Below are 18,970 nucleotides of genomic sequence, written 5' to 3' on the forward strand. Positions count from 1 at the left end.
TAAAGAACAAGGCAGCTTTTACAATCAGCAAAAAACAAGACCGCACAGAGAAAACTATAAAACAAGCAATGAACTTCTGCTGTTTGGCAGATTCTTTAAAGGAGCTTTCCCAGGCATTTGGCTGTTTTAATGTGTTGATGACCAGTTTGGAAGGGCATTTTAAAATCTAGACAGGATAGGACTGTACAAATGTAACAGTAAAACATGCAGTCTACCAGCAAATCGAAAGCAAACTCACAAAAATACAAAATAAATACAATAAAATTAGTACATTTCAAGTCAATAGTTGACTCTCGAGTCAAAAGATTCACCGAAATAATCGTGAAACAATCCGTCTCACAAACGTGAACACAGACTGAGGGAGCTGAATAGCTTTGACCTACAGTATATTTTAAAGTGAAATAAATGTCTTTTGAAATACAGAGAAATCAGAAATGTGTATAGGCTGAATAGATGTAAACACCTTGTGCTGAAATTTTTAACAGTAGTTCATGGCAACTTTGTGCATTACCACACTTTTCGAATATTTTGTTTTTCATTTTATCTTTTTTAACAGTCTGTCATTCTACATATGTTTTACAGTATTTCTACTGCTCAGAGGGATTTAACATTTCTCCGTCTCACACACGTATAGCAGATGGTCCTCTGGAGACTTCCCATGGCTCTTGCTGAGGTGAAGCTTGATGGCATGCTTAGTGGCAAACTTACGGACACAGAGCTGGCAGCGATAAACTCCCCCATTACTACTGCAGTCATCTTGCGACTGTGGAGGAAGAAAGGACTCCAGGGGCACTACTTTCTCAGTGAGAGTCTGAGAGTCCCTGACAGTCTGTTTGGGAGACAGTTTGGCCAGGTCCCTGATTCTGAACCCCAAGTGGGCTTCCAGGTGGCATACGTAAGCTGCTGGGGTTCGAATCTGCGAGGCACAGTCACTGCAGAAGAATATAGGTTGACCGGAATCTAGGTTCTTCAGGAACTTCGTTCTGCCCGTTCTCCGTAGCTGGTACTTCACGTTGGCCAGCCAGTGGCTGATGGTGGTCATGGAGAGACCCGTGAAACGAGATATGTGCATTCTTTCTTGCGGGCTGAGGTCATTAATGATATATTTCCCCTCTGACGTCTGCCTCAAGCTCGAGGCAAACTGGGCCTGCAGAAGAAAGAGGTGCTGTGGGTTCCAGTTGGAGTGACGACCCTTTCGTTTGTGGCCATGCAGGGACACGTCATCATCGTCGTGGGTAGAGCCCACAACTTCAGTTTTATCCGTCACACGTGGGCGTGACGCCGACTTTGTGACATGGTGGGACTGTGTAAGGTTTCTCAGCATGTCTGAGATATCCGACAATGCATTTTCGTGTAGAGGGCTGCTGGATGTGTATGGAGAGACCACTGTTAGCTTTGCAGGAGTAACAAGAGAGATGGGAGAGACTGAGGAGGCCGTGGATGAGGGCGTTAGAGGAGCTGAGTTTACAGAGTCCCCTCGATCGCTTTTCCCTTTTGTAAGGTCCATGGGTTGGTCATCATTTGGCTGGCAAAAGCTATTGTTATTAGCTACACTTTGCTTTTTGGTCTGTGATGGAGGAGCAGCCACAGCGGCCTTCTCAGCCATGCTCTGGCTGAGCCTAGAGAGGAGACTCAAGGGATCTTGGTTTGGCAAAGAGGGCTTGGCTGCTTTCCCCAAGTGAATGTTCATTACTGACTGAAGAGCACTTAGAGGGTTGACAAAGGGCTGCTCTGGAGGAGTGTGACCAGTGATAATGGCGGTGCTGCATCTCAGTGCAGAGGCAAGCGGGGATTTCACTGCTGCTTCTCTCTTGGGTTCGGTTGCTGGAGATGTTCTGTCACCATGGCTTCCCCTGTCGCTATTGGTTGGGGTAACTTCCCTCCATTCCCAAGGCGAGTCTGCCTCCCCTCCCTTGTGGGATTCTCCAGCCTCACTGCTGCAGGGGGAGAATTGGTTCTCCCTCTTTGGAGATAACTGCTTAACTCTTTGTTCTACTTTTGCTACTTTCTCAGTCACTTTTTTCACTAAGTCTTCCATTGCCTGAAAGTTGTTGCTGGGAAAAAGTGATGACTGACTAAGTGGTGGGGAAATGAGGGGCTGGTTCTTGGCAAGGCAGGACGGCACTCCATCGCCTCCATTGAACAAGAACTTCATTTGTGAATTCTTTTCCATGTTTCCTTGCTTAAGGGCACTGGGGAACTGGTAGGCAGCATGGATGCTAGGATAGCCTCCCCAGCTTGGATTGCCACTCTGTGCCTTATTGATGGCTGATGTCACAGTGTTTTCCAGTGATTTCAGAATATCCAATCCCCCTTTAGGGCTTTCCTTCAGGTCCTCTTCGGTAAGGTAGTTATATTTCGAAATGTCGTATTTTTCCTCCCTCTCAGTATCTTCCTCCTTACTAACAGTAACTGCAACTTGCTTTTCATTTCCTATTGCCTCCTGCTTAGTGCATTCCTCCTCAACCTCCTCTTTCTTGATCTCTTTGAGGGGAGGGGAGGTGGCCGGGGGAGTTGTGGTAAGTTGAGTTTGAAGAGGCGGAGGAGAGAAGGTAGAGGGTGCAAGAGGTACAGACTGGACCCTCTGTTCTGTAGGTGTGGTAACTCTCCCGGGATTGGGGGAGGTAGCCTCGGGAAGTATTTTGATTCTCTTTCCCACAGAGCTGGTCACCCTCAGGAAGTGTCCTGTCACCATCATGTGGGTCCTCAGCTCTTGGAGTGTATTATGGGAACTCCCACACTCCATGCACTTGAGGATCTGAAATTTGTTGGATTCAAATTGCCAAGCATAGCTAGCACCATTCTGGTGTCCATAGCGGTTATTTTGGGGAGTGTATGGGCTGGAGGAAGGTTTCTGTGAGGATTCACTAAGTTCTCCTTGTAGGTGTTTAGCTTTAGGGGTTCCTTCTCTAGAGCGCGGTGTAGCACTGAGGTCTAACCCCACAAGTCCCCGCTTCTTTGAAGACATGATTTTGGCTGCCACAGGGGCCATGGGCTCCTTCAAAGGCACTTTCTGGTAGTGTTTGGTCTTGATCATGTGGACACTGAGGTCCTGGAGGGATTCAAAGGAATGGCCACAATACATGCATTTCAAAACTTTCTGGGCATCCTCTTTTCCCTCCATCTCCAACAGGGACCGCTTACGTGGTTTAGACCAGCGCTTTGCGCCACTGCCTGCCTTGTCCTGGTTGTCATCACGGTAGTGGCCTGTATCATTCATGTGAACTGTCAGCTCCACCAGAGTGTCATAAGCAGCGCTACAGCCCTTACAACGGAATTTACTGGCCCCAGTAAAGATTGAGCCAAACAGCTTTGGGTTTTGCCTGTGGAGTTGGACTGTACTAAAGAGACTGGGCTCTGACTGAGCGGGGTGACGGCTCTGTGGAGGATGCTGCTGTAGTGTCTTTGCCACTGCAGTTTGGTGCCAGTCATAGCTACCACTGCTACAGCTACTACTGCTACTGGTGCTGTTACTGCGAGCTGGCTTCTCTGCAGAAGTCGAAGACTGCGCCGGTAGAGGTGTGGAATTAAAATTTAGTGGTGACCACAAGGGGCTGGTGAGAAAGCTGGAGTAGATAGCCTTCATTTGTTCTAACGTGTCCATGCCTATGGGAGGCGTCTTGCTGTCAGCATTTATAGATGCTGTGACAACGCTCCCCTCAACTTTTCTGGAGGGGCTCTCGAAGTCTGAAAGACGGTCACTAGTCTCACTCACATGTGACTCACTGTCCATCTCTTGTCCTGAGAGCTCTGTGGTCTCAGCTGATTCCTGGTCACATGGCTGCTCCTTGGCAGTCTCTACACTTTGCTCCACAAACTCATCTTTCATGGGAAGGTCGTCCTGAGGGGTTGAGGGCAGGTCGTCCGCTTCTGCTTCCTCATCCTCCACATGGTGCTCTGTCAGCTCGTCGGGAGAATAAGCTGCAAGGAGAACCAAGACAAAGAGAGAAGGAAAGAGATGAGTTAAATTGCAGGGAGTGAACACGCTATGTTAGAATAACTGGAGAAAAAGTTTCCCTGCTATGTGTGCCCGAGGACTCCCAGGGATAAATGAGCCATCTGTGTGGGAGCCTTTAAAGCTGAGCTGAGAAATTACAGTCATCCCATTTCACCTCATCAACCGTTGAGGTGTTATTTTCCTCTAGGCAAGCCTGTATTTATATACTACCCCAGCCACACGGAACTTATGCCTCCCCTCTTTTCACTCCTTCTATTGGAGGAAAACAAAAAAGAAATATCTTGGCAAAAACATAATGCACCATTTTATTTATCTCAGGGCGCAACAGCTTGAAATGAAAACTAAATCTGAAATTAATGAAGCCCAATCTCACTGTGGCATTCTCCTCTGGGGTAATAAATGAGTTGGATCAACCTCCATCTGTCAGTTAATATGTCTGACGCCTCTTCATCTGCCTCTTCTCTGATTACACACACATACATACTGACACACACACACACAGGCAAAGAGCATGTCTTCAAGAATTTCAAGAAAGGGATGTCAAAATTTTGTTGATGAAATGCAGATATGTTGAATAGACACCACACAGTTTCATCTGCACTGAAGTAAGTTCACTAGTTTTTTTTGATACGACAGATAATCAATACTCCTTGTTCAAACTATACACCTAAAGACCCAAAGAGTGTTAAATATCACATATAAGACATTTTTAAACAGACAAAGAATTCTATAATTAAAATCAAAGGAAGCGGGGATAAAGAGAACGAGGCGAGACTGAGGACGGCTGACACGACGGCGATGCATAAGTGACCTGTCACTTTGCATGGTGGCGTCTACAGCTCACACAGAGACCGATGAGTCTATGTGCGTTGGTGTGTGTGCACTGCATCCCCCATCCCTCCACACACACAACCACTATGTCTGTCGTGATGATGAGCCTACCCACCTAGCACCGACTGGCCCAGCACACGCCCCCTTTTCCGCAGTGTCACCGAGCCCCTGCTCCCTCGCTTCCTGACCACCTCACTCACAAAACCACTCAACTTAAGGAAAAACAAATACTCTCAGAAAATAGTGGATGGCCTGTGGACAGGTCTGAGGCCATTTGGACAATGTTGTAAACCAAGACAAATACTACGGCAAGAACCTTTAGGTATAGGCTAAACGGTTTGAGCACTCACGCACAGTCGAGTCTATGTGTGTGGACACAAACAGATACACACACACACACACACACACACACACACACACACACACACACACACGCTGTGACTAAATCCTTCATTCCCCCCCACCTCCCCATGCACTCACATCCAGTCTAAACAAAAATGTCATAGCTGAAATAACTCTCATTTCCAGTGCTAACAGCCAATCTCTAGGCAGCCATGCGGCTGGCGCTGGTCTGATTTGGGCCCTGGGGGCACAGTCAGCAGGCAGCCCAACTGAGAGGCCAGCCTAATGGAGACCTGGCAGGTGCGGCCCACTCTTCGTCCTCCCGGAGATTTGGTTTGTCACTGGGTATCCATTACCTGCCATTCTCCGCTGATAGGCCCCGACAGCCCTGATCAAAAGATGTCGTTGGGCCCCAGTCCGCTTGGCAGTCAGTGGCATGTCGTTTGTAAAAAGGGCCAAGCAGGGTGTAAATAAAATGACATGATCACTTCCCCAGCCCCTCATGTTCTGGACACAATTATGATAATGTGGACGTTGAAGGGGAGGGAGGGGTCTGGGAGGCTGGCGAAGTGGGTGAGGAGGTAAATTGCTCACCCTCAGGAAAACATGCAAGAGAGATATCTCTGTACAACCAGTGCTGAAGTGACTTCCACATCCTTCTTTTCTTTTGCTTTTGGAAGGTCATGTCTGATTCTAATTTAAACGACTAAAACCAGCCAGAATGAGGTAGTTACCACACTTGTGTATCGACTAGCTACATCTCTTGACTGAATCGTCATGTCGCCTTTCTCAGCCTTCAACACAAAAGCATTCCGAGCATTTCTTCGCATTGTCTGGATATTTCAACAAACTGTTGCTTGAATAAATTCTACATCTACATCACGCCATTGCATTTGTAAGCCTTGCCAGGTCCCTGTCTATTTCTTAACCTGGTAGTAAATGTTTTACATTTTGTACTAACAGAGCTCCAGTCCTATGGTTTATTGTTCATTTGTCATTAAGCCTAGAAAGCACTGAAAGGGGGAGTGAAGTCCAAAAGGACCGGCTATAAAAACCTATAGAGTCAAACCATGCTCCCAGGCAATTTAAAATGCAAAACAAAAACCATTATGTCTGAGCACTATCTGTTAATTTAATCCCCAATGACTGATAATCCATCACACAGGGCGACAACCACATCCAATTATTCTCCCTGCCTTGACTGACAACAGAGGTGATTTATCAAGCTAATAAAAGGTGATGGGAGTATAGAGGCTCCCTTAGAATAAATTATGAATATTATGAATACAACAATACTCCTGGATGCAGTCTTAACTAATATCTGAGCATATGGTGTAAGACCAATGTATGAATTTTCCTAGTGTGTGCGTTGGTGTGAGAAGCAGAGAAAAAAAAAAAGGAGATTGCGTGTGTGTTCATGTAATGATAAACTGAGCTGAAGCCATGTGGGGGAAAGACAAGAATCATTAGGTTCTATGAATGATTCCTTTAGGGAGGGGAAATGGGGTGGAGGGGTTAAGAGGGGTAGGAGGTGCACATTCACACACTCAACATCTCAGTCACAGCTCACACAGAAATAGCAATAACGACTTCACACAAACACACAAACTGCAGAAAATCGAACTCTCGCAAGCCGAAACACACGTTTCACCTAATGTAAAAATACACGACCTCAAATACGCTCTCGCATAATTGCAAACACAACTACTCAGTCGGTTATGACACCCCCCACCCCCCCCTCAACAAACACAAACACACACTTGTACACGCATGTAGATGCAAGCGATGAGGAAAGACAGTGACATCTTGGCATGCAGGAGGCATTCCTGTGGAGTATCATTTTCATAAACATAAGGGCCGCAGACGAGGAGGGAGAGATCATCTGATAGAAATACTGCAGTGCTGCTCTGACGATCAGGAACAACAGAGAGGGCAGGGACAGGGGGGTGATTAAGCAGGAAGGTGCTGTGGCTGCCTCTAAAGCTGAGGCTTTAAGTGTCGCTTTCTGTCTGTCTCTTTCCTTCTGTCCTTTGGGTTTTTTCTCCTCAAGTGCAGTTGAAAACATTGTTTTTGATGCTACGCTTTAAACAGTTTTTGTATGCATAAGGAAAACACGGCGTATGTTCCTGAAAACCAAAAACTATGTAATTTTACATTTGCAAAAAGGAGAAACACTCAGTAGCCTGCATAATTACGTATTTATTAGCAAATGTAAATTTGCGGAACGCACAAATAGGTTTCCATCGAACTACAAATTCTTCTAGACCCCTTTCTTAAGTTACCCCCTTGATGACCAAAGGGAGTGTCTGTGATCTGGTTTTCACAGCTGGGGAAACAGTCTGGGAGCCGGATCACACCCAACACAAGCAGGGTAAACAGGATGTGTCATTAAAATCTCTACCTGTGTCTGACCCTTATACTCAAATGACTGCCTCGTCAAGAACACAACCTTGCTAGAGGCATCGTAGGAAAGTCCTTTACGCGGTCATCATGAGCACAATATTTTATTTGTCGGGTTTTTCCGCACTAAAACAGGACACCGCCTGTATAACAGATGGCTGTAAATTGCAGAACAAAAGCACCGCATCTTCATTTCTTTTCCTAAAATTATTGTGCAAAACTACTGCTATTAGTAACAATCTGTAAAATGTTTTTAGCTACGCCACAAACTAATGTATTGCAGAGTGTAAATCCAGCGTGTACATTATATAGAATTACTTAGACAGAAAAGAGAAGTAAGACATATAATCTTTACATTCTTGGGAAAATAAAATGGAAATTAATACTGCCGAAGGAGCATTGTCTGTGTGGGTTTTATGGTTAGATCACCTTCAGTGCACAAAGACACAACCGGGATCCAGGGAGGGAGCAGGAAGCACGAGTGGTCTCTAATAGTTTACTGTAAAAGAAAAGTTCTGCAGTGGTAATCAAAAGGCTACAACAAAAGGCTAAAAGTAGCTTCCAGCACAAGAAAGTGAAGCTCTGCAAGGAGAGGGTTAATCTGTATGAAAACATGGCGTGTGTGTCTCGACATGTGTACAATATTTTAGCTGGAACTTGACATCCTTAAACCAACACGAGCCCTCAGCGGGGGGCTCTTACCAACAGGAAAAACCTCCAGCACATTAAAGAACAGGAAGTAACCTTCAAAAAACCCCTACAAACCACTGCTTCTTACTCAAGTTTTGCAGCGATCTAAACCTCTCTAATAGATTAGAATAATTTAGCCTAAAACAGCCCCATTCTGTCAAAATAGCAGCAGATCAGGAACATACCTAAAATGCCTTTCTCTTGTACACATTTGTCAAAGTAACACACTCAATCAAACTTAGTTCTCTTACTCTTTTCCCTTTGATCCTCACAAGCTGGCTGAAAGTCCCATGAGAAAAAAATGAAACAGGTGATGTGTGATTATTTTAAAAATTAACAAGCTCTGACATAAGTCGCTTTTTCAGATATGACCGCAGAAGACTGTCTTGTGCTGCTCTCTTTTTGTAGGTTTTTAATACATTGCTTTGCTGCCTCATTGTGCTTATACAAGCTATCGTGTTACAGACAATCGTGGATGTCTTTGTCATTTTTTATTTGTGTGTGTTCTCTACCCCCTGATGGCATTGTGAATACATTGTGTCCGCCGATTGTAGTGGAGGATGTGTGATATGGGAGATGGGAAAAACAGAGAGATCATTCTGGCCCCAGGCAAAGCTTAGGGCTGAACCTTGTCAATGCACATGGTAAGAGGAGGGAGAGAGAAAGTGAATAGAGTCAACCCTCAGCTGCTTGTTGTGTTATAACTGGACTTCAAAGCTGCCAGCTGCAAATACAGACCTACAAGACCCGAAACTTCATCTAGTTTATCCAGAATAAGACAAACCACAAGCACACAAAGTCCTCCTGTTTCTTACTATAACCTCCATCTAATATTGAACACTATAAGTTAACCGAAGCCATAAAGTCCTATTTCAGAGCAATAGGTGATAAAATTTTACAGAAGAAAAAAAAAATACACACAAACTACTTCCACAGGCACGGAAATAAAAGGCAGTAATAAGGACTGAGGCTCCAGAGGAAGGTGATGTTCCAGTCTGATGTGCACATCAAGCCTGTCTCGTCTGATGATACGTAGTCAGTCAAACTTCCTTCAACTATTCCACATCTTCCCTCATTCTTTCCATCATTTTTTATATACGCCTTACTTGAGCAGCTCTCAAGCAAAGTTTCGTGAAGCAGAACTGCTGCTCAGTCCTACATTCCTTGAACTGTTTAGGCCTCATATAACAATGTTGTTAAAAAGTCACTGGGCTGTGTGAATGGGGCAAAACAGAAAGACAGCAGCCTGAAAGCCGGACTAAAGCTAAACTAAGGATATGAAGCCAGCTTCAAATACTGGGACTATTTTAGTTTAGACTTTCTGACATTCTAGTTTGCGCAATCTGAAATACTTTCTAGTGGGGGCATGCATATGTGCACCTGAACCTGTAGCAAACATAAACACAATTATCTGTAAATGTAATTCCATGCACCAGGACTCGTGCCTATAAGTCATTCATGTCGTTGCATTGCAAGACAGCATGCAGTAAAACCGCATTAGTACAGTAGATCAAAGCCGTAACAGTTTGCAATGGCTAGCTTAGTTAATCATTTTGATGTTCATATTTATTTTCAGCTCCTAGTGTTTTCATAACTGGATTAAACTGGACTGGTCCAATCTGCCCTCATTTTCTGTGCTACGTGAAGTAAGTTGTCACTCTCAAAGTGATATCGTGGCGGTGCCACAGCAAGGGAGACAAGTATGTAGGGTTTTTTTTCTCATTACAAGTAGCTTGAGTAAAATATTTACACGACTGGACAGAAAAAAAACTGACTGACTGAGATCCAGTTATTTTAGTCAAAATGAAGACCCAAAGAGTGCGAGCCTAAACCAAAGGACAGCCTCTGGGGTTGCCTTTTTTTTTGTTTTTGATGTTAAAAGTCGAAACTTTGGGTCAGAGCACAAGGTGAAGGGTAAAAAATCAGGACTGGGGAGTGGGATGACCGAACCCCTCTCAAAACACACAGCTGCTGCCGTGATCGCCTAGCAACGAGGAGGTGATGGACGCAGCCCGAAGATGGATGGCCACCATAAATCACAGGAGTGTGTAGGAGGAGGAGGTAGGACACAGAGAGAAGGCAACATGAAGAGGACAAAAACAAAAATGTGTTTTCCAGTTTTCTGCCGCAGCAGCACCAGCAGAGCTGGCTCCACTTTTCACGATTGTTGGGGAATGATGTGGGTCTGGGGACTCTTCTGGGCAAAACTAAATGGAAATTTCTGGGTAATCATTACACTGGGTTATAAAGGATCCAATGGATTGCTGTATAAGGCATAATTGCAATAAACTCTATAGCGGCTTCTACCTGCCCTTTTACGTCTGGAGAGTTTTTTGCGATTCAACTAACTTTTTTAAAGATGATAAAAATGACAGACTATACCTTTCATAAAGCAACCCTTCAGGCAAGGCAATCTGGGTAGTGTAGTTGCGGGATAAACATCCCTGGGCTATCTGATTATGGCTTACTGCAGCGGCACTGGTGTCTAGTAACACTCAGAGAGAGCGCTCAGCCATCCATCACGCAGTGAGTGTCTGTCTAAGGCTTTCCACCCTGCTTCTTCTCGTCCTGGCTCTCCAGTTACAGCCATACACGGCCGGCCTAAATAATATTCTTCATGATAAATGGCACTATAAGCCTGGTATCCATCATTAATCTGATTTTTAAAGAAGCATCCATCTTGGAGAGAGCCTGTTAGGGCCACGGGAGAGCAGAGCAGCTCGGGTTCATTTAAAGGCCAGGCTGCTGCATGAGTGATACCTGTCAGCCCTGTTCATCAGGGAGCAGCACACACACTCACGCAGCATTAAACACTGGCGCCATATGGCCACATCTGCGCACAGACACACACACCTCTACAATGCCTCCAAGCGTCCTCGTTGTGCATATATTATGAGTAAACAACGCTAACACACTTGTCGGACTTGTATACTCACAAAGCATATTTCTCCCCTTCATTCGACATCCAGAGATGTGTCATGGAAGAACATTCTGTCACTCATCAAAACACAACTCGGTGTAACTCAATCCTCTCTGTCATCTCGAAAAAATCTCCCCTCCCAAACGCTTCTCCTTAAGGGTTTCAGGAAATCTCACTCGCCCCTGGAAAAACTCTCCCAAACTCATACACAAACAACTGTTTTTTGTGTGAAACTCTGCTGACTTTACACCTCATACTACGTCTCTTTGTTTCTCTCAGTGCAATCTCTGTCTTGTTTTCCCCTCTTTCACTCTCTCTTTCTCTCTGCCCCCTATCCACCTCCCTTCTCTGTGTGTCTGGTAAAGCCCGTTTGATAAATGACACACGTCAGCGTGTCAGAAGCGAAGGGTGGGTCAGTGATAAATGACTCTGTTGAAAAGGAAATCGGCTCTCTGGCATGGCTTGGCTATTCTCCTCCTGGATTGGGTTTCAGGACCCCTGAAGACCGGAGCAGCTCAGTTTCCCTGAAAACAGCACATATCCCACCAGGCTCTAACACTCTCTAACGCTCTCTACCTCTGGGAGGGGTGGGAGGGTGGTGGGTTTGGAAGGATCCAGCCTGTCCCAATTGTCGCCACAGTGCAGCTGCATCTATCACAACAGCAGTGGGACTATTTTTACAAAGCCTCCGACTCGGTGCCCAGACAGCAGTCTCAGCTGAAAACCTCGGCTGAAAGCACACTGAAAGCTGAAAGGGAAGAGTGTATGGCTAACGGTTTTCTATTTGTGACACTACTACAGCACTTACACTCTTCTTTTGCTCTCAGAGCCCAACCCAATGGGTTGACGTCTGCCAAGTGCGTGTTAAAAAGGAGAGAAGGCCCATTTCAGCGCCCTCGCTCTTCTTCTCGTCATCCCGCCCCCCCTACCCCTCCACCACCCACCCCCATCACCACCACCAGCTCCTCCTCCCCTTCCTCCCCCTTCTGCCCTCGTTCTCTTCTCTTACACTATCTCTTTCAGTCACTTGCTGGCAGGGTGGCACTGTTATCATTACACAGGCAGGATTTATGGAGTCAAGGCCTATGGCAAAAACAAAAAGGCGTCTGTCAATACCTGTGGGAAACATTCTGTCAGCCTTCCTCCTCCTCCTTTCCCTGGTGCTCACAGCCTCATTAGGTATGCACTTATCAGACACATAGATCACAGACGTGACTCAACCTCACCGGAATCCAGCCACAGGACTTTCATTAGCAACGGGCCCAGCAAGGCCAAAACACTTGCCTTGCTCACACCTGCAGACAACAGCAGCTGAGGAGACGTATTGTTGTTGTTGAACCTCGCTAGCGCTGTCACTGCGTTTGTCAGTTGGACAATTAAGTCCAAACTTGCAGTCCCCTGCTGCTTCCAAAAGGGCGTGCTTTTCACACATAAACAACAGGAAGGCAGACAGATATAAAACCGTACTTAATTTCACTTGGTGCTTTTACAACCCATTCAGAACATATGGGTGTGCGTCTGCAATGTGTGCTGTAAACGCTTGTATCTTTACTGGTGTCAACACTCTGTGTTTGTTGTTTCTTAGCTGGCACACACGCAACTGATTTGCTAAGAAAGAGGTGGGAAGAGAAGAAAAAGTGGAGACTTCTTAGGCCTGAAGGGTTCAGAGAATTACAACCTGACCGCAGCAGGTGGTTTGTAATTATCATTCCCGTCCATAGTATCAGTAAGTCAAACCACGTACACATTCAAACCCAACAAATTCAAAGGTAGATGCCCACTTATTTAAGTGTATACTCACTCACCCGCTCGTAGACAAACATAAGTGATGGCTGCCAGTTTGGCAGCTGTACTCCTGACCCTGCAGAAAGAAGAAACTGTTGCTGTGGAGTCCTGTCCAAATCAGACCGACTTCCCCACCCTTCTCCATCTACATCACACCCTCTCTCAGACTAACTCTTACACAAACGAGCAAAGCACAGCGTTTTGAGAATGAAAAGGGCAGGATGGATTTCGCTGTGGTGGTGTGACAATGCACTGACACGAGCTGCAAACAGCTGCGTCTTCGCCCTCATGTTGTAAAGCCTATGTCGACTTCCTGTTAAGTCGACGGAGTATTTCAACTTTCTGAAGCCATTTCAACAGCTTCGGGACCCCGAGCTGGTGGCAAATTCACGAAGGGCTCTACATTTCCACAGCCGGGAAAGTCTCGCTCTCTCATGTTTGCTCGCCTGTTTATGTGGCCAGCTGCCCTTGGCTGTTAAGAGCACTCAGACCTGACCCAGGTACGCAGGCCCATTTGTCACCTGCAGCAGAAAATTGAGTTACAGCACAACCAAAGGCGAGCGGCTCTGTGTAATATCAAGTTGATTACATCAAAGTGGTGGCAAACCTCATTGGGCTGGGCACCCCGAGCTTGTCATCTCCAATCACAGGGCCTGTCAGGACTCCATCAGCCTCACGGCTAATTGGACCAACGCTAATGAAGCAGGCAAAACAAGTTTTCTACTGTGGAGAGAGAAACCCTCTCAGACAGGAAAGAAAGAGAGGGAGAAGCCGAGAGTGTGTTTGAGAGACAATGAGAGAGAGCAAAGCAGGGTGGTGTGTGCGTGTATATGTGTGTGTGAGGTGGAGTGGGGGGGTAGATTTTTCATGCAAGTCTCAAGGTTGCAGTGGGCTGACTCTCCCCCTAAGTCCCTAATCAAGGCCCATCATCTGTCATCCTTTTCTTTGCTCTCTCTATCACCATGCTCTGTGCTGCAATCAATTCATCATCACCCTTTGTGTCCCACTGAACAGTTGACAACTTTATAACTTGCAGCTGCACGGGTTGACTGACAGGGGTGGAAGGGGAGCATGAAAAAATGAAGAAATGAATAGATGAATGAATGAACAAAGAAGCCTGGTTTCAGGGAGAAAAAGTTGTTTTCTAAAAACACAAAACGATCTATATTACAGCCTTTTATTCCCTTTCGTCAACAGAGAAACAGCAGTGTAGCAGGGAAGAGAGAGGAGAGGAGAGGAGGAGATGAAAAAAGAAAAACATCCTTCTCACTGATCTGAAATCAGAAAGCTTTCAGTCATTCTTTATGTGCTCCCCGCGGCCACTCAGAGCCAGTGAGCATGTACATTAGGCTGGGGCATTTTGATGAAATAAAAGCCCAGGCCAGCTTATGGCTAAACAGAATGGGAGCACTCACTCAGCTTGTCTCTGATTGACCATTAAAGCCATTGATGAATGGGCCTGTCAGGGGAGAGACAATTAAATCAAACATGAAACAAAGCCGTTGTGACGGCCCGGTCTGACAGAGCAAACCCATTCCTCCCCTCCATTACATAGCACACGGCTCCTTTTACAACCCCTAACCCACTCCTCCCGCCTCCTTCACCCACTGTATGTGTGTAACTGTGTCTGCCTATGTGTGTTCAAAGTGAAGAAGTGAGCATGTGCACATGGAAGTGTGATGTTCTCTGCTGGAAGTATGTGTCTGCTTGTGTGTGTGATGTCTCACTGTGAAACCACTTTGTCCCCCCCTTCCTTCACTTTTTCGTGAGTCACTTGACCATCACGGTAATAGAAACTGTGTGTGTGTGTGTGTGTGTGTGTGTGTGTGTGTGTGTGTGTGTGTGTGTGTGAGTGAGAGAGAGAGAGAGAGAGAGAGAGAGAGAGAGAGAGAGAGAGAGAGAGAGCCAGTGTAAAAAAGTACACAGGGCCTTTCAAAGTGGTTTAAACGTGACGTCAGGGGCCTGCAGCACATGGTGGGAAGTGATTTTCTGATGCAAATCGGGAAGGATCAGATCAAAGCCGCATGACAGCCAATCAATCAACCGTCAAATCAGACATGGCAACTGTCGATTATGGCTCCTTCCAGCCCACGAAACCCCATTGTGTGCTCTCAAATTGTTTATCTTATCCCAAGAAAAGAAATACCTCAGAGGTAGAGTTTTTTTTCGCTTGTGCAAATAAGTTAAGCGCTGTGATCAAATGCGCACAAAGCCCTTACGCTCTTATGGCACGCCTCGAGCACTCGTTAAGAAAACGCCGCTTATTTCCAGAGGTTTTACGCTTAAAGATCCAGTTTATATTACATCTCGATGCGGTAAACTATCATGGATTCAAGTTTGGAAAAATAGGAAGCGAAAGTTTACAGCAGCCGACTCATCCGACCGGGGCACACCAGCCACTCTAAGCGAGAGCGAAAACGCAGAATGTTGTATATAAACTATACATCAGCTTTATATTGGTAATAGTTTCTATTAGGTCTCACAAGAGTAGCCAAGAGTGACAAAGCGCATCGTTGGAGAGAGGGGAAAAAACCCCGAAGTGAAAACGGAAATGCGGTGACTGGAAAGTGAGCTTTACAAAACAAATGAACCGCAGCTTTGCCACCGTGAGCCTTATTTTACGCATATAGTATTTGGCTCCACATACCTGCTGCGCGCTTCGGCGCTTCTTGTTTCCTCCGTGGCATTGTGTTTTTTAATCTGTGGGGATTTCCGTGAGAAGTCTTCTTTTTATTTCATATAGCTGCCCCCTCGCCGTATCCGGGAAGATCCACCTCTACTCAAAAAAGATTCACGCCTTCGTGTAGTAGACTGCACAACATCGGGGAGTCCGATGAAAAGAAAAACTAAAAACCATCGTCACTGGAATAAGGGCATGCACTGAGAAGTCAGCGGGAAAATACATAAACAAGGTGAGGGAGCATATTTTTGTTTTGGTGTGATCGCGTTAAGAATGTCAGCGGTGATAGCCAGCGTCCACCTCGGCTGCCTGGTCTGGCAACAGGCAAAGTTGAGGGATAAGAGAGATGATCGCGTCACTCACAGCAGGAGAATGGGCAAACCCACCGCTCCGTTAACTCTTTACTTCTCAGAGAGGGGCGGACACCACACACGAGTGTCCTCCTACCTCTGGTTTTCAGGCAAGTCAGAGGTTATTACACGCAGGCGGCTGATTATTACAAGCCACAAAACCACAGCTATCATAATGATTCCAGTAATACCACTAGGCACGTCAGTCTAACGAATAATCATAGAATGTAACGTTTATCACACGTTGTGACTTTGCTTTATTTATTAAAAGAACACATTTCCCCCGTTGTTTACTTACGTAACTATAATTTTCTTGCCACATAGATGCAATGTGTCTGTTACATTGTAAATCATTAATCTATATGACATTTTAACTTTTGATCAAGTTCTTATGATTTTCTTTTTGATTCACCAGTGTGTGTGTGTGTGTGTGTGTGTGTGTGTGTGTGTGTGTGTGTGTGTGTGTGTGTAAATAATCTCCCACAATTCAATCTTGTTCTTTTTCATACTTATGGATCACAGCTGGAGAAAACCAAAATTACTAGTATATAAAAGTTTTGATTCCATGGTTTATATTCAATGTAGTTAAACCTTTTTATTTTGCCACAGAATAAATAAAAAAAACTTACAGTGTATAAAATATGGGTGGGGACGAATTAATAACGCAGTACAATAAGTACAATTGTATGTACATTGTCAACGAAGACAATATGTACAGTATGTATATGCAATGTATTTATGTAATATGTTAAAGACATACAATCAATTATATATATAGCAGGAGATGCAAACAGAGAGGACAATGGCTCTCGGAGGCCTTTATACTGCATATTGTAAGTCATTTTCATTGCAAGCTCACATAGTCAAAATATTTTATAACTGATGAACAAAATTTGTAAAACAACCCCGCTCCACACCGCCTGAAAATGCAAACATGCCCGATGCCTCAGCCACGACATTTTGATGTGAACAGTTAAAAATGTTAGCTTTCATCACAGTAAAAAAAGAATCACTTCTCCCATATATCTGCATTAGGTAGAGATCAAAGCCAGTTCGAGGGAACAGCGTCATGTCTTAAGAGCCAAGGTAATGAGTTCTTTTTTTACACCACTTATATCTTTCTTTTTTTCTCGAGCCAGCAGCATCTCTGCAGAGTGGGACGGTCCCAGGTCTCCCTCTGTGTCTCTGATGTGCGTTGACCCCTGCCAGCAAAAACGGCACATACAAATACCAAAACATACTGTATGCAGTGTGCTCAAAGCCACACACGCATTTTGCAGACACACAAATGCTTGCGAGTGTGCTCCCTCTTTGCCTCTCTGTCTCTCGCTCTGTCTGTCTGTCTGTCTCTCTCTCACACACACACACACACACACACACACACACACACACACACACACACACACACACACACACACACACACACACACACACACACACACACACACACACGCACGTAAGCATCCTCATTCAGAGAACAAGAATTAAAGCCCTCTCTGATGAGGACTGGCCTCTGTCTCTGCATCTCTAAGAGCACATAAGCTGGGTTCCTGTCACTTTAACAACATGAAATTACAACCCAAATGGGATGTCAAGGGTTAGCAGTGTCTGCTAGAGAACTATGCGAATATATTCTCTCCTATGGACTTGGCCCCACTGTGACCTCCCCCAGGAACAAGAAGTAACCTGGTGATTGGCGTTTTTACAGCCAAATTAAACCGTCTTGGAGCCTGCTGAAGGCAGGAGGAGAAAGCAGTCACTCCAAAATTAGTGAGCCATCATCATGACAGAAAGTAGCGGGGACATGGTGTCATCCAGCTACTGTATCGATTAACCCATAAATAGTATATGGCCTCTACACTGTGGCTCTCCCAGGCTTACACTGTAAATGGAGGTTATCTCAGCTGTGCATCTGTCTTACTTTCCTGTGTGTGTTAAAGCTTTGAAACGGAGATGCTTTAATCTAGCCGGGTGTTTAGCACATTCAGAAAAAGAGGACATTATGGGTATAATTAGAGTGATGCAAATGGTATCTGGTATGCTTCCAGCATTTTAACAATATTGTACTGATGAAAGTTTGAAACTCATTGTGCAGGGTTTTATTAAAGAAAACAACAGCACACAATTTCACAAGCTCAATTACTCACTTGCTTTAAGGTATGCGATTTTATACAGGAAATTTGGATATTTTAATAATACTCAGATACTTTCTTTTTAAGGCATATGTGTGATTCCTTCTTATGTCAGGTAGCCCTGCTGCATTATTCCTCTCTTCTTGCTCTCGACACCAGGATTATCATAAAAGAGGAACGTCTGTCAAGCCTGCATTGATTTGCACACAAGTTCGCCCAATCAATCTCAAAGTTGTGATTAAAAGGCATGAGCTGCTTCTATTTTTCTACAGAAATCTTTTGGAAAAAAGAGAGAGGCCTTTCAATTTCATAGCCTCCAGAACACTCAAGTATTCATTGCGCTCTACTTTTTGCTTTCAACCTCTCTGCGGGAGGCAGGACTCATGACATCTATGTATGCCGCTCCTATTCACAATGCTATTCAGCCTTCCGATATGTGCTGCAAGTGATCCCTCAATACCATCAAATCGCTCTTATTGGCCTGCACCGTTATGGGCAGCACAGTGCAGAGCCACAGCGCAATCTGACAGTTCTGTTCTCATGAGAAGTCCCCGTCAGCAGCGCTTTGTGCAAGAAAAGGACCAATCTTTTATAATATTGCAAAGTTTTTATGCTATTCTCAAAAACGCTTAGGAATAAAACTTAAAAGCCAACAAATTTGCGATAGATGGGGTATTTTTTATTGATTTCTTGCAAACAGACACTAGTGTTTGTCTGTGTATTCATGTGGCTATGTTCACGGGTGCATAATGCATGGCCATGTTGAGAAGAATGATTGCTTTATTCCTGCCTTGTAGGTGCAATGGGGGCCAGGGCAGTGTCTTTGGGCAGCTGTATGGATGGCTTGAGGAGGTCTCCATCATTCATAAAGCGCACTCCTAC

General features: G+C 45.1%; 1 protein-coding gene across 1 annotated transcript; it reads right to left on the reverse strand.

Moving 5' to 3' along the window:
- Positions 1-347: 347 nt before the first annotated feature.
- On the reverse strand, positions 348-15,920 carry tshz3a (teashirt zinc finger homeobox 3a). The gene is made up of 2 exons (XM_085357227.1): positions 15,574-15,920; positions 348-3,921 (listed from the first exon to the last, which is right to left on the reverse strand). Exons 1-2 carry the CDS (start codon positions 15,611-15,613, stop codon positions 605-607), a joined length of 3,357 nt encoding a protein of 1,118 aa, XP_085213353.1. The 5' UTR covers positions 15,614-15,920; the 3' UTR covers positions 348-604.
- Between the last annotated feature and the right edge of the window lie 3,050 nt (positions 15,921-18,970).

The sequence above is a fragment of the Diplotaxodon limnothrissa genome, linkage group LG7 (genome assembly GCF_057381915.1).
Source record: "Diplotaxodon limnothrissa isolate DT_005_m linkage group LG7, D_limnothrissa_male_GT1.1, whole genome shotgun sequence".
Taxonomy (NCBI): Eukaryota; Metazoa; Chordata; class Actinopteri; order Cichliformes; family Cichlidae; genus Diplotaxodon; species Diplotaxodon limnothrissa.